General features: G+C 38.0%; 1 protein-coding gene across 1 annotated transcript in view; it reads left to right on the top strand.

Moving 5' to 3' along the window:
- PTPRQ (protein tyrosine phosphatase, receptor type, Q) overlaps positions 1–12,954 on the top strand; it is a 415,982-nt gene that overhangs the window by 45,933 nt on the left and 357,095 nt on the right. The window contains exon 9 of the mRNA XM_006882544.1: positions 6,293–6,465. Coding sequence (XP_006882606.1) covers positions 6,293–6,465 — 173 coding nt within the window. The remainder of the gene's footprint in view (positions 1–6,292; positions 6,466–12,954) is intronic.

Below are 12,954 nucleotides of genomic sequence, written 5' to 3'. Positions count from 1 at the left end.
GGGTAGAGAGAATAGTGCAACAATGAATGAGTGGAAGCCCAAAATCTCTGTAAATGTTTATGAAAATTAATAAAATATAATTATAAAAAAAACAATGCCGCAAATATAAGCTATGATATTTATTATTGTTTCTCTGTGATTAGAAAAAAATTTTAAATAAATTTTGTTGCTTCACTGTTCCTGGAAAACTTTTTGTTGCCAGTATTAAATATATCAGAAGAAGAATAGAAACCTTTATTTTTTTTTCTTTTTAAAGGCAAACAAAGTGTTGAAGTCGCCCCTTCTCATTAAGAGATGGAAGCCAAGAATTTTGTTTCCAATAATTTGAAGTTGTTAGTTCCTACAAATAGTTATAAAACATTTCTAGGAAAATAAGTGAGAGCCTGTCAACTTTGTATTCTTCAGGATTCTCAATGATTTTTTATTTTAAATAAATGTTTTAAAATTGTAATTCTAATGGGTGTTTTAATTTGCTGGATGACAACAATATTTATTTTAATGTATTTTTTTTTACTGAAGTGCTATCTATCTCCATTTAATTTCTTCAAATAGTTTCATTTGGAGATATCAAACTTTTGGGGAATATGTGTTACAAAATTATAACCAATAATATAACTACTATTTTTATGTACTAATTTATAAATATTGCCTTAAGAATTATTTTTAGATAATCTGTACACACCACTGTTTCAGAATAGATGCAGAATTGTCTCATGTGCTTTGTTTTTTTAGTTAATTTTGTAACAATATTAAGAGTTTGTTTTAATGTCTAGACTCATTTTTCCACAAGAATTTGTGTTGTAATCAGATCAAGTGTCTCTCTTTTTTTTAATTGACATTTTAATGAAATTTTATAGAGAAGTCGGATTTCTATTCATTTATTGTTGCACATTTTCCACCTGTCCTCCTTCCCTCCCCAGTTCATTTTCTCTTTGGAAAAAAAAAATTATTTCATTGTTATACAGCCACCTTGCCCAGTCCATTTTACAATGCAGTTCTTTCTTTTCTGCACTCATGTCCTGTCAATAATACATAATCATACGTTGCTTTTATACAGTTCTGTCCCTCATCTGTTTCAATGTCATGTACAGATAAGAAGAAATTCTACCTACTTCCTTTATCCCCTAAACTTAGATACACAGACACACACACAGAGACACAGTCTTTCAGTTATTATTTTTGTACAAACCTGTGAAACATTTTTAGAGTACTATGTTGTTGTTATGTGCTGTCGAGTTGCTTGTGACTCATAGCGACCCTATGTACGACATCCCTAAACTCTGCTCTGTCCTGTGCCAATCGCACTGTCTCTGACACACCCATCCTGATTATCCCAGTCACTGAATTAATCCACTGAATCTTTGCTGATGTGTCGTTCCAGTCATTTTTGGATAATCTTCAGTAGAATCTTGCTTGTATGTGAAACTAATGAGATTGTTCTATAGTTTCCACACTCTGTTGGAAGTACTCTGTTAGAGTACTACAGAACTACTTAATATGAGATTAAAATTTTAAATGTTACTATCATGGGACTATATTAGTTTTCCTCTTGAAACATGTCTTATAAATGGAATTAAAGATAATGCCTGTTACTACAGTTTTAGATTTGACCAACAAAGTAAGAGACAATTAAAGCAAATTCTTTTCTGTTTTACATGGTAATCTTTGGTTTCCTCAAAGACTGAGGATTTGAGATTTGTTGTTCACAGGATCGCTGTGAGTCATAGTCAACTTGACAGCACCAATAACTGCATTAATATGCTGCAGTAAACTGAACTATTTCACTTACTTCCAATTAGTAGTGTTTACTTGCCTGATTAATATAAGCAATGGAGTGATAAAATTATCTTCTTCAATTGAGAGTCTGTATCAGTCAAACTACATGGGAAATATACCAGATCTCATCTCTGATATATGTCATGCATTAATAAGTCTTCATCTGCATAGTGACCCCAAGTAAAACGTAAAGGCAGAAAGGGTGTTTATTATGTAAAAGCTCTTGTTATTTTCACACTGTATAGTTAAATGGAAAGTTTCTTTCTCCTCTTTAGAAAAACATATAATGGTAACTGTGACCTATGCCAAAGTTTTCATGTGTTTTATTCCTCAGTTGAGGGAATTCTGGTAACATAGTCTACAGGGACCTATGTTGCTAACAGAGGTTCTGCCTCTCTAGCAGTTTGAATTCACGGGAGGCTTTTCAGCAGAAAGACAAACCATCATCCCTTTCTGATTCATAGTTTCAGAAACCCAATGGAAGATTAGCTGTTGGTTGGTTCTGACTCAACTGCAATGAGTGAGAGAGATTCTTCCCTTCAGTCTCTGTCCCTGAAGAGTGACTTCATGATGGATACTCAATCTGTTGAATGAGAAATAAATGAATGGCTTTATCATTTGTTCAGTAAATATGAAGTCTTAGCCTGGAGTTGTCCTTTTCAAAGGTCAAATTTTTGCCCTTTCATACAGAGATAAATGTGAATATTTTCCAAAATCATTTGATAGAATAAGCACTTTATACGTCTACTCATTCTCTGTTCACAGCCAAGTTTTGAGCGTAGGTTTTGTCTAGTGTGGATACTAAAATCTTCTAAAATATTGATGGCAATAATCAAATAATGTGCTCTAGGACCTGTACTGTTATCTAGGCCTTAAGTGTTCAACAAGCACGAATTGATAGCACTATAGAGACAAAGGAAAACATACTCAACAAACTAGTAACTCAATAAGTGAGGTAAGTACAGGCTTTATTTTGGCTTATTTACTAATCTGATGACACAACCTTGCTTGCTGAAACTGAGGAGAACCTGAACTGCTTGCTGAAGAAGGTCAAGGACTGTAGCCTTCAATATGGATTGAAGCTCAACTTTAGGAAAACAAAGATTACAGACACTGGGCTAATTGACAGCATCATGTTAGATGGTGAAGATATTTATATTATTACCAGATTTAGTTTACTTGGCTCCACAATCAACATTCTTGGCACTAGCAGCCAGGAAATTAAAAAGTGAATTGCATTGGGAACGTCTGCTGTCAGAAACCTCTCCAAAGAACTTAAGAACGATGATGTCAGTCTGGAGACTAAGGTGCACTTGATACAGGCAATGGTCTTTGCAATCACTTGCTATACATCAGAGAGCTGGACAATAACTAGGGATGGTAGAATGAGAATTGATGCCTTTGAGCAGTGGTGCTGGAGAAAAGTATCGAATATAACATGGACTGCTAAGAGAACAAACAAGTTCGTCCTAGAGATGGTGAAATCAGGCTGCTCCTTGGAGGCAAGGATTCTGAGACTTTGTCTGACATACTTTGGACATGTTGCAAGGATGGGCCAGTCCTTGGAGAAGGACATCATGTTTGGAAGGGTGGAGAGACAGCACAAGAGAGGAAGACCCTTGATGAGATGGATTGATTGAGTGACTGGGATAATCGGGGTAGTTGGGTCAGAGACACTAAGACGGCACCGGATAGAGTAGGGTTTAGGGCTGTTGTACAAATGATCACTATGAATCACAGGCAACTCAATGGCGCATAACAACAACAACTAAATTGAGGAAGTACTGTTGATGTAGTCCATAGAGACTTGCATGGTTAATCTGAAAGTAGTACCTCTCTGGTGGCTATGTGGGAAAACAATGAGTAATCTGTGCCATGTATGGCCTCTGAAAATTTGCTGGCGTATCACATTTGAGGCAGTTCAAACTTGACAGAAATGAATATTTATCAATCTGTGGTAAACACATGGATTTCATTGATGTGAATGGAAAATGTGGAGCTGGAGATAATTATGCTGTGTGAATTAACTCAGTCCCGTAAGGATAAATACTGTATAAAGCCATTATTGTAGAATAAGTTTGAGGATCCAAGAGGGGCAAATAAACACAAGTAAACTGTGCTTATTTATTGCATAATCTATTACTGGTTACTGTATGATTTAATTACTTATTGCATAATCTATTACTGGTTACTGTATGATTTAATTATAAACAGCATTCCTGGTTTTGTGGTATTGAATTTTAATTCCTTTCTGTTTTAAAAAGTAAGGAGGGTCTTTCTTGATTTATATTACCTCCAATGTCTTTTTATTTTTAACTGAAATTCGGTAATACTGTACCACTGTCAATTATTTTAATGTAGATATTATTTCACGGTAATCACAGGAAACAATTATTTTTATGCCACATCTCTATTCTTTCTTAAATATACATTTTGTAAATATTTCTGTTATTACTATTTGCTTCTCTCAAATAGTTTATGTAGTGGTGAAAAGATAGAATTATGTCTATTTTATAAATTAAAAAAAATCTAAGGAGTAGATGTTTGAATTGGCTGTCATAGTCACAAAATTAACATAGGAAAAGTTCAAGAAATGCTTAGTTTTGGTCCATTAATCCTGAGGCACAGGGAGACTTTCTCAAAATCACTCTTGGTAACTTTTTATTTTTTAAATTGAAAATTTATACTGGTTTATTTACAATGTTTGAATACATTGTTTTTCACACCAGATCTTCCCCATTTCCTTCAACACCCCCACCTATCCAATTGTGGAACCCTAAGATTAACCCTCCGCCTGTCCTCACCCTCTGCTTCCACCCTCACCCCTTCTTGGACCCTCATACTTATTCTACAATAATGGTTTTATACACTATTTATCTCTATGGGACTGAGTTAATTAACATAGTATAATGTTCTCCATTCCCTCCCAAGTTAGGTAATAATTTACAAAATCATTGGTCCTGAGTGCTGTGTATTATTCCATTCTGTGAATGCATCATAATTTCTCAACCCATTCGATTGTGGTTGGACATCTGGGCTGTTTCCACATTCTAGGGATGGTGAATAATGTTGCTATGGACATAGTCTCAGTTTGTGCTTCAGTTCTCATTTTTTGGGGGGTATATTCCAAGCCATGGACTGGCTGGGTCTTAAGGAATTTCTACGTTCAGCTTTTTGGGGAAGCACCAGACTACCTTCCAGAGCGCTTTTACCATTTTACAGTCCCACCAACAACGTATAAGAGTTTCTATCTTGACACATAAGTACTTTAGTATACTTTTTATGAAACTTTTGACACTTTTCTATGCACCTTTTGGGGTAATAATCATCCCCAAACAGGCTGTTTCCCTAGGAAGTTATTTTTCTTAATTTGTTCTAATATGAGAGCTGGGGTATTGTATTGTGATATTTTGAATTGTATATATTATTCCATGTTTTCCTAATTGTTATTTAAGTTTTTGAGAAAAATGTATAGAAATTAATTTTAAATGTCTTTGTATTGAAAGTCTTTCCTGTTAAATTTATATTGTGATTTGAGTGAATGTTTGCTGAGCAAGTTGGTTTCCAATTCAACAATTAATTTACTCTGTGTTTCATGGTTTTGATAATTCCCGCCTTGTAACAGCCCTCTTCCCACTGCTTCCTTGTGTTTTCCATATTCTGTTCACCCTTCTTTCCTATTCCTCCTGGCCTTTGAGCTTGATCCCTGGGCAAATGCTCTTTGTTCTCCAATGGTTATTTGTTCTAGAAAATGTGTACCTGTCTGGTGGTATTGTTCACTTTCTAGCCTTGTCTATTATTTGGTAGGAACAGCTTTATGGGCCATAGTCTTAGAGTGCCTACCAGTCTCTATTAGATTAGTAAAACTGATTTTTTAAAAATGATTTTATGAGTTCTGTGCCACATTCTCACCCACTCTTTCAGAGACTTCCTAGTATAATTTGTTTCAAAATGATGATATTAACACTGTCTGTTACCATACTGTTGGTGTTGAGTACCTTTGAGCTAAAACTGATCCATAGCTGACTCTCTGGTGGTTTTTCAGAGGCAATTAATCACGTGGAAGATTTCCCATCCTTCTCTCCTGGAGTTGTTGATGGATTTGAATCACATGCCTTCAGCATTGGAGTACAACGTCTTAACACTTGGCCACCAGAGCTTCCTTTTATCATAATAATTCTTAATATTTAGGAAATGTTTTAATTAATAGAATTGATTCTCTTTCATCATGAGCTAGGAATTCAATTCATTTCTAAAATTTGAAAAATGTATATTTATTTATTTATTTTTTTACTTTCTTGTCTTTTTAGGGATTCCTCATGGCCTAGTGGTAAGGAGTTGTGCTGCCAACATAAAGGCATAAGTTTCAATCTTCCCGCCGCGCAGTGGGAGAAAGATAGACATCCTCTTCTCTTTTGATTTTACTGTCTCTGAAAGCCCACTGGAGGGTCAGCTTTGAGTGTGCGCCGACTTGATGGCACATGACAGCAACTTGTCTTTGTGTTTATTTATTTAGTTCCAGGTGCAGTGTTTGATTTACAACTTGCAGAAGTAGAAGCGACACAGATAAGAATTACTTGGAAGAAACCACGACAACCAAATGGAATCATTAACCAATACCGAGTGAAAGTAATGGCTTCGGAGACAGAAGTAATATTGGAAAATACTTTGCTCACAGGGATAGAGAAGGTACTGCACTTTCATTTCACATCTTGTTGAGTCCTTTCTGCATGATCCTGGTACTGAGAATGTTGATGCGGTGCCAGCGTTCAAACATAAAATCTTTGAAAAGCTTCATACTACAAAACTCACCACTGTCGAATCCGTTTCCAACTTATGACAACCCAGTGGTGTCAACTAGACCTGCTCTATAAGGTCTTCAAGGCTGTAAATCTCTATAGAAGTGACAACCACATCTTTATTTTGTTCACTGTACAAAGTAGACTAAATTTGGGCAGTGTTGATAATTTGGCTGGATCATATTTCCTCCTAGGACATATGTTATTAGTTAAGTGCTATTATTCTTTTTTGACATATGAAAAATGTTAATTGGGAAGTTAAGGAGGACTAAAAGTACTTCCATAAGTGAATATTATTATGGTAATTTGGTTAATGAATTGTTTGGAAAGTCTATTATGATTTAAATTCTCTTTCTAAGGCCCTGTTTGCAATCTAGAAAAGGTTGCCAGTGAAAGGCACAGTGACTATAGTAGCCCTTGCTGATAGATGGTTATGTCTTGTTGAGCTTGGGGAAAATAAATTTCTTAGAGCTGCCTGCTCAAAAAAGAAAGAAAAATTATATTTTATTAAATAAATCACATAACTAAATAAAAGAAATGTAAACTAGTTTATGGATTTAGCACTTGAGGACCTGGATTCTTTCATAATGGATCTGCTTCTATTTACCCCTGCAGTCTTATTTGTTTGTTGGCTTATTTACATTTATTTAGTCAGGCCTTTCAGCATCACTGAGTTCTCATCACTGTCCTTATTGACTCACCCAGCTAGTTGTTCACTTATGAGGATCCCTAAGTTCTAGACTAGTCGTGTACAGATTTTGACCCCCTGGCAAGCCCAGAAAGAATAAACATACACCTAACTCAGGGCATGGTCTTCACAATTACTTTCTATGCACCAGAAAGCTGGACAAGGACCAAAGATGACAGAAGAAAAATTGATCCCTCTGAGTTTGTGAGGCTGGAGAAGAGTATTGAACATACCATGGTGAACGAACATACCAAGAGAACATGTCTGTCTTAGAGACCGTGAAACCAAGCTGTTCCTTGGAGGCAAGAATTTTGAGACTCTGTCTTATATACTTTGAACATGTAGCCAAGAAGGACCTGCCTTTGGAAAAGGAGAAACATCATGCTCAGAAGAGTCAAGGGACTGCAGGAGAGGAAGACCCCAGATGAGATGAATTGACACAGTAACTGGGATGATGAGGGTAAATGTGTCAGAGACAGTGAGATTGGCTCAGGACAGAGTAGAGCTCAGAGCAACTGTGCATAGGGTTGCAATGAATTGTAATTGACTTGATGACACATAACAACAACAGGGACCAATGCAACAGGTACTGAGTCTTGGCGGTGCCAACTATGTAATTGCTTAGCAACTGTCTTCGACTATTTTAGTTCAGAGACAATGGTGCTTCTAATTGTACTGCTAATACCCCACCGCTACCTCCCCTCAATAGTATTTCTAATAGTGTTATTTACCATGGAGTCGGAACAGACCCATAGATGACCCTCCAGGAGGTTTTCAGAGACAGTAAATTGCATGAGAGGAGATTATCTATCTTTCTTCCACTAAGCAGCTAGTCAATTAGAAACTCTTGCCTTTTTGTTGGTAGAGAAGCTCCTTACCACCTGGCCACCAAAGCTCTGTAATTTTCTTCTCTCTGTGGCATCTACTTATAACTTGGCTCCCCATGTGCTCAGGGCAATCTGATCACCCAGGATTTACCATCTGAAATGGTTACCATCTCTAGCCTTGGAATTGTTACCATCTCTATCAAATTATAAACCTGTGTTGACACCTTTGTGCAAAAAATAATGAGTTTTGCTTTCTCTGATCCTCAACCTGGCAATTCAGGAAAAGCTCAAAAGCTAAGAAGGTAGTTAATTGGGCACCTAGCTATTTTAGGCTAGTAGCACAATTCCCTACCGACTAGATGACCAGAACTCACCTACTTAGGTTTGGTTTGTCTTTTTTTTTTAAGCTGGAAGACATGTTAATGATGTCGAAGGAATGGTCAGCTATACATGTTTTTCCCATTAAGTGGAGTGGTTCTAAAAATATTTCCTCATGATTCAGCCTCTCTCTCTATAGCCTACAATCCTCATGAAGCTATAGAAATGGCATCTCTGGAACCAAAGAAATCTATATTTAAACCTTGATTTAGTAAAATAATCTTTTACTAGACTGTATATCAGAATAGTTAGAGGGTGTGGATCAGGAGACAGATATTGTTTTTGTTGTTCAGTGCTGTCGAATCATGCTACTCATAGTGACCCTATGTACACAAAATTTGAACCCTGTTCTATCCCGTGCCATCCTCACACTTTCTGGCACACTAGAGCCCATTGTGGCTGTTGTTGCATCAATCCATCTGGTTAAGGGTCCTCCTCTCCTTGCCAACCCTCCACCCCTTCTCCAAGGAATAGGCTCTCCTAACAATATGCCCAAAGTATGTGAGGTGAAGCCTCATCATTCTTGCCTCTAAAGAGCACTCTGGCTGCACTATCCCCAAGATATATTTGTTTATTCTTCCGTCCATCCAAGGGATGTTCAGTGTTCTTCTGTAACACCAGAGCTCAAAACCATCAATTCTTTGTCTGCCATCCTTAGTCATTGTCCGTGTCTCAGATGCATAGCAAGTGATCAGAAAGACAGTGTACTGAGTCAGATGCACCTTAGTCTTTAAACTGACATCATTATGCTTCAATAATTTAGAGAGGACCCTAACTGCAGATTTTCCCAGGGCAATGTGTCTCCTTATTTTCTTCCTGCTGGTACTAAGGATTTTAATTGTGGATCTAAACAAGATTAAATTGTTGACAGTTTCAATCTCGTTTCCATCCATCATGATGTTGCCTATTGGTCCAGTGGTAAAACTCTTTGTTTTATTTGGCATTGAAATGTTAATCCATACCAAAGGCTTTATTCTTTGATATTTTACAAGATGACTTCAAGTCTTCCTCACTTTCAGCAAGCAAGGCTGTGTCATCCACATAACACAGGTTATTAATGAATCTCCCTCCAATCTTGATGCCATATACCTCTTCATAGAGTCAAGCTTCTCAAGAAATTTGCTCAGAACACAACCCTGATGCACTCCCTTCTTAATATTAAACCATGCATTGTTCCCCTGCTCTGTTCATACAACAGCCTCCTGATCCAAGTATAGGGATAGGTTTCCCATGAGAAGAATTAAGTGCTCTGGGACTCCCATTCTTCTCAATGTCAGCCACAGCTTGTTATGATACACATAGTCAAATGCCTTTGCATAGTCAATAAAGCACAAATAGATTTTTTTGGCATTCTTTACTTTCAGCCAGGATTTATTTGACATCAGCAATGATGTTGCTGGCCATGGCCTCTTCTAAATACTGCTTGAACTTCTGTCAGTTCTCTATCAATGTACTGTTCTAGCTGTGCTTTGCTTGCATAGGATAGTAATGATATTGTTCAATAGTTTCCACATTCAGTATAACTCATAACGACCCTATGTACAACATCCTAAACTCTATTCTATCCTGTGCCAATCTTATTGTCTCTGACACAGCTACCCCCATTACCCCAGTCACTAAATCAATCCATCTCATCAAGGGTCTTCCTCTCCTGTGCTGTCCCTCCACCCTCCCAGGCATGACATCCCTCTCTAAGGACTGGTCCCTCCTTGCAATATGTCCAGAGTATGTCAAAAGCTTCAGAATCCTTGCCTTCAAGGAGCAGCCTGGTCTCACCTTCCCTAGGATGAACCTTTTTGTTCTCCTAGCAGTCTATGGTATATTCAATACTCTTATCCAGCACACAGCTCAAAGGCATCAATTCCTCTTCTATCATTCCTAATACTTGTCCAGCTTACTGATGCATAGAAAGTAATTGCAAAGACTATGGTCTGGGTCAGGTGCACCATAGCCTCCAGCCTGATTTTGTTGCTTTTCAGTACTTTGGAGAGATTTCTGACAGCAGACTTTCCCAATGTAATTTGTTTTCTAATTTCCTGGCTGTTGATATCAGCAGTGTTGATTGTCGCGTCAAGCAAACTGAAGCTGTTAACAATCTCAATATCTTCACTATCTATCTTGATGCTGTCAATAGGCCCAGTGGTAAGAATTCTTGTTTTCTTGATGTTGATGCTGCAGTACTTGACCTTCTGCAGCAAGCACTTCAAGTCCTCCTCCATTTCAGCAAGTGGAGTTGTGTCATCTGTATATCATAGATTGTTGTTGTGTCTACCTTCAATCCTGATGCCACACTTCTCCTCCTAGAGCCCAGCCTCCTGGATAATTTGTTCTGCATATAGATTGATAAGGTATGGAGATAGGACACATCCTTGGTGTATACTGTTTCTAATTTTGAACCATGCAGTGTTTCAAAAAAACAAAGGACTTTGCCCTAGTGGCACTAAATGCTGGTTTCTTTGTCATCTGCGAATAGGGCAAGATTCAGATCTGTTGTTCAGAGTTACTATAAGTTGTGGTTAACTCACAACAATAAAAGGAGACATTAGAGTTCCTTCTATGTTTCTAATATTTCTTCTTCCCTCTCTGTGAATAATTTCTGGGCTTGTTTTTAAGTAGGATAATGTAGGGGGGAAATAAGAGAGTCTCAAAATCTAAATAACCTTGGGTTTTAAGCCTGCCTGACTATGTGGTGGTCTAATGATCTCAAGTAGTTCAACTTTTGCAAATTTAGTACTCTCATTTTTATTATATGAATATGCCCTATAGAGTTTTCAAGGCTAAGGCCTCTGTGTTGATTTAAACCACCAACCTTTTTCCTACTGTTGTTAAGTGCTGTCGAGTTATAGATGACTCATAGCGACACTGTGAACAAAAGGCCTGAACACTTGTATAACTTTCATCATTTTTCTAAGTTCATAGAGTTTCCAAAGCCAAGTTATTTCAGATGTGGATGCCTCTCCTGCTTCCAAGCCTGTATTAGTCTGGGAGCTAAATCAAACACTGTCCACTATGGGTAACCATTATTGCATTTGACACATCAGTGTCACAATATTTAGCATCACAGTGATTTTTGGTTTATTAGTTAAATATTGTATAATTTATCCTGCCCAGGGACTTTTCTCAGTTGAATCCCTCACTCATTCTGTCATTGCCATTGAGTCAGAACTGCCTCAAAGCTAACCCTCCAGTGGGCTTTTAAAGGTTGTATGGTAGGTTATTGTTGTTGTTGTTGTTGTTCTGTGCCATCTAGTTGCTTATGACTCATAGTGACCCTATGTACAAGAGCCCTAAACACTGTTCTATCCTGTGACAATCTAGCTATCTCAAATGCACTCATTCCCACCACTCCACTCACAGAATCGATCCATCTCATCAAAGGTCTTCCTCTCCTGTACCGTCCCTCCACTCTCCCAAACATGATGTCCCTCTCCAAGGACCAGGTCCTCCTTGCAACGTGCCCGGAGTATGTCAGATGAAGCTTCAGAATCCTTGACTCCAAGGAACATTCCGGCTTCACCTACTCCAAGGCAAACCTGTTTGTTCTTCTAGCAGTCCATGGCATATTCAACACTCTTCTCCAGCACCACAGCTCAAAGGCATCAATTCTCTTTCTATCATTCCTCTTCACTGTCCAACTCTCTGATGCATAGCACATAACTGCGAAGACTATAGTATAGCCTGGATCAGGTGTACCTTAGTCTCCAGCCTGATATCATTTCTCTTCAGTACTCTTGAGAGGTCCCTGGCAGCTGACTAACCCAGTGCAATTCATCTCTTGTATTCCTGGCTGCCGTTACCAAGAGTGTTGACTGTGGAGCCAAATAAGTTAAAACTGTTAACTATCTCAATCTCTTCACCATCAATATGGATGCTACCAATTGGCCCAGTGGTGAGAATCTTTGTTTTCTTGATGTTGAGCTTCAATCCAATTAGGGAGCTGCAGTCCTTGACTTTCTGCAACAAGTGCTTCAGGTCCTCCTCATTTTCAGCAAGTAGGGTTTTGTCATCCCCGTAACGCAGGTTATTGATGACTCTTCCACCAATCCTGATACCACATTCCTCCTCGTACAGTCCAGCATATTGGATGATCTGTTCTGCATACAGATTGAAAAGGTATGGAGACAGAATACATTCTTGATGGACCCCTTCTTAATTTTGAACCATGTAGCATCTCCTTGCTCTGTTCTGATGACTGCCTCTTGGTGCAAGTGTAGGTTTCACATTAGCACATCAAATGTTCTGGGATTCCCATCCTCAGAGTCAGCCACAGCTTGTTGTGATCCACACAGTCAAAAGCCTTTGCATAGTCATGAAGCACAGATAGATATTCTTCCAGTATTCTCTGCTTTCTGCAAAGATCCATCTAACATTAGCTATAATATCCCTAGTACCATGACCTCTTCTAAATCCAGCCTGCACATCTGGCAGTTCTCTGTTGACATATTGTTCCAAATATTTTTGGATAATTTTCAGCAGCATCTTGCCC

The sequence above is a fragment of the Elephantulus edwardii genome, unplaced genomic scaffold, assembly GCF_000299155.1.
Source record: "Elephantulus edwardii isolate Elephantulus edwardi_28Jun2011 unplaced genomic scaffold, EleEdw1.0 scaffold00021, whole genome shotgun sequence".
Lineage (NCBI taxonomy): Eukaryota > Metazoa > Chordata > Mammalia > Macroscelidea > Macroscelididae > Elephantulus > Elephantulus edwardii.
The sequence above is the reverse complement of the archived record's forward strand: the minus strand, read 5'-3'. Positions and strand labels throughout refer to the sequence as shown.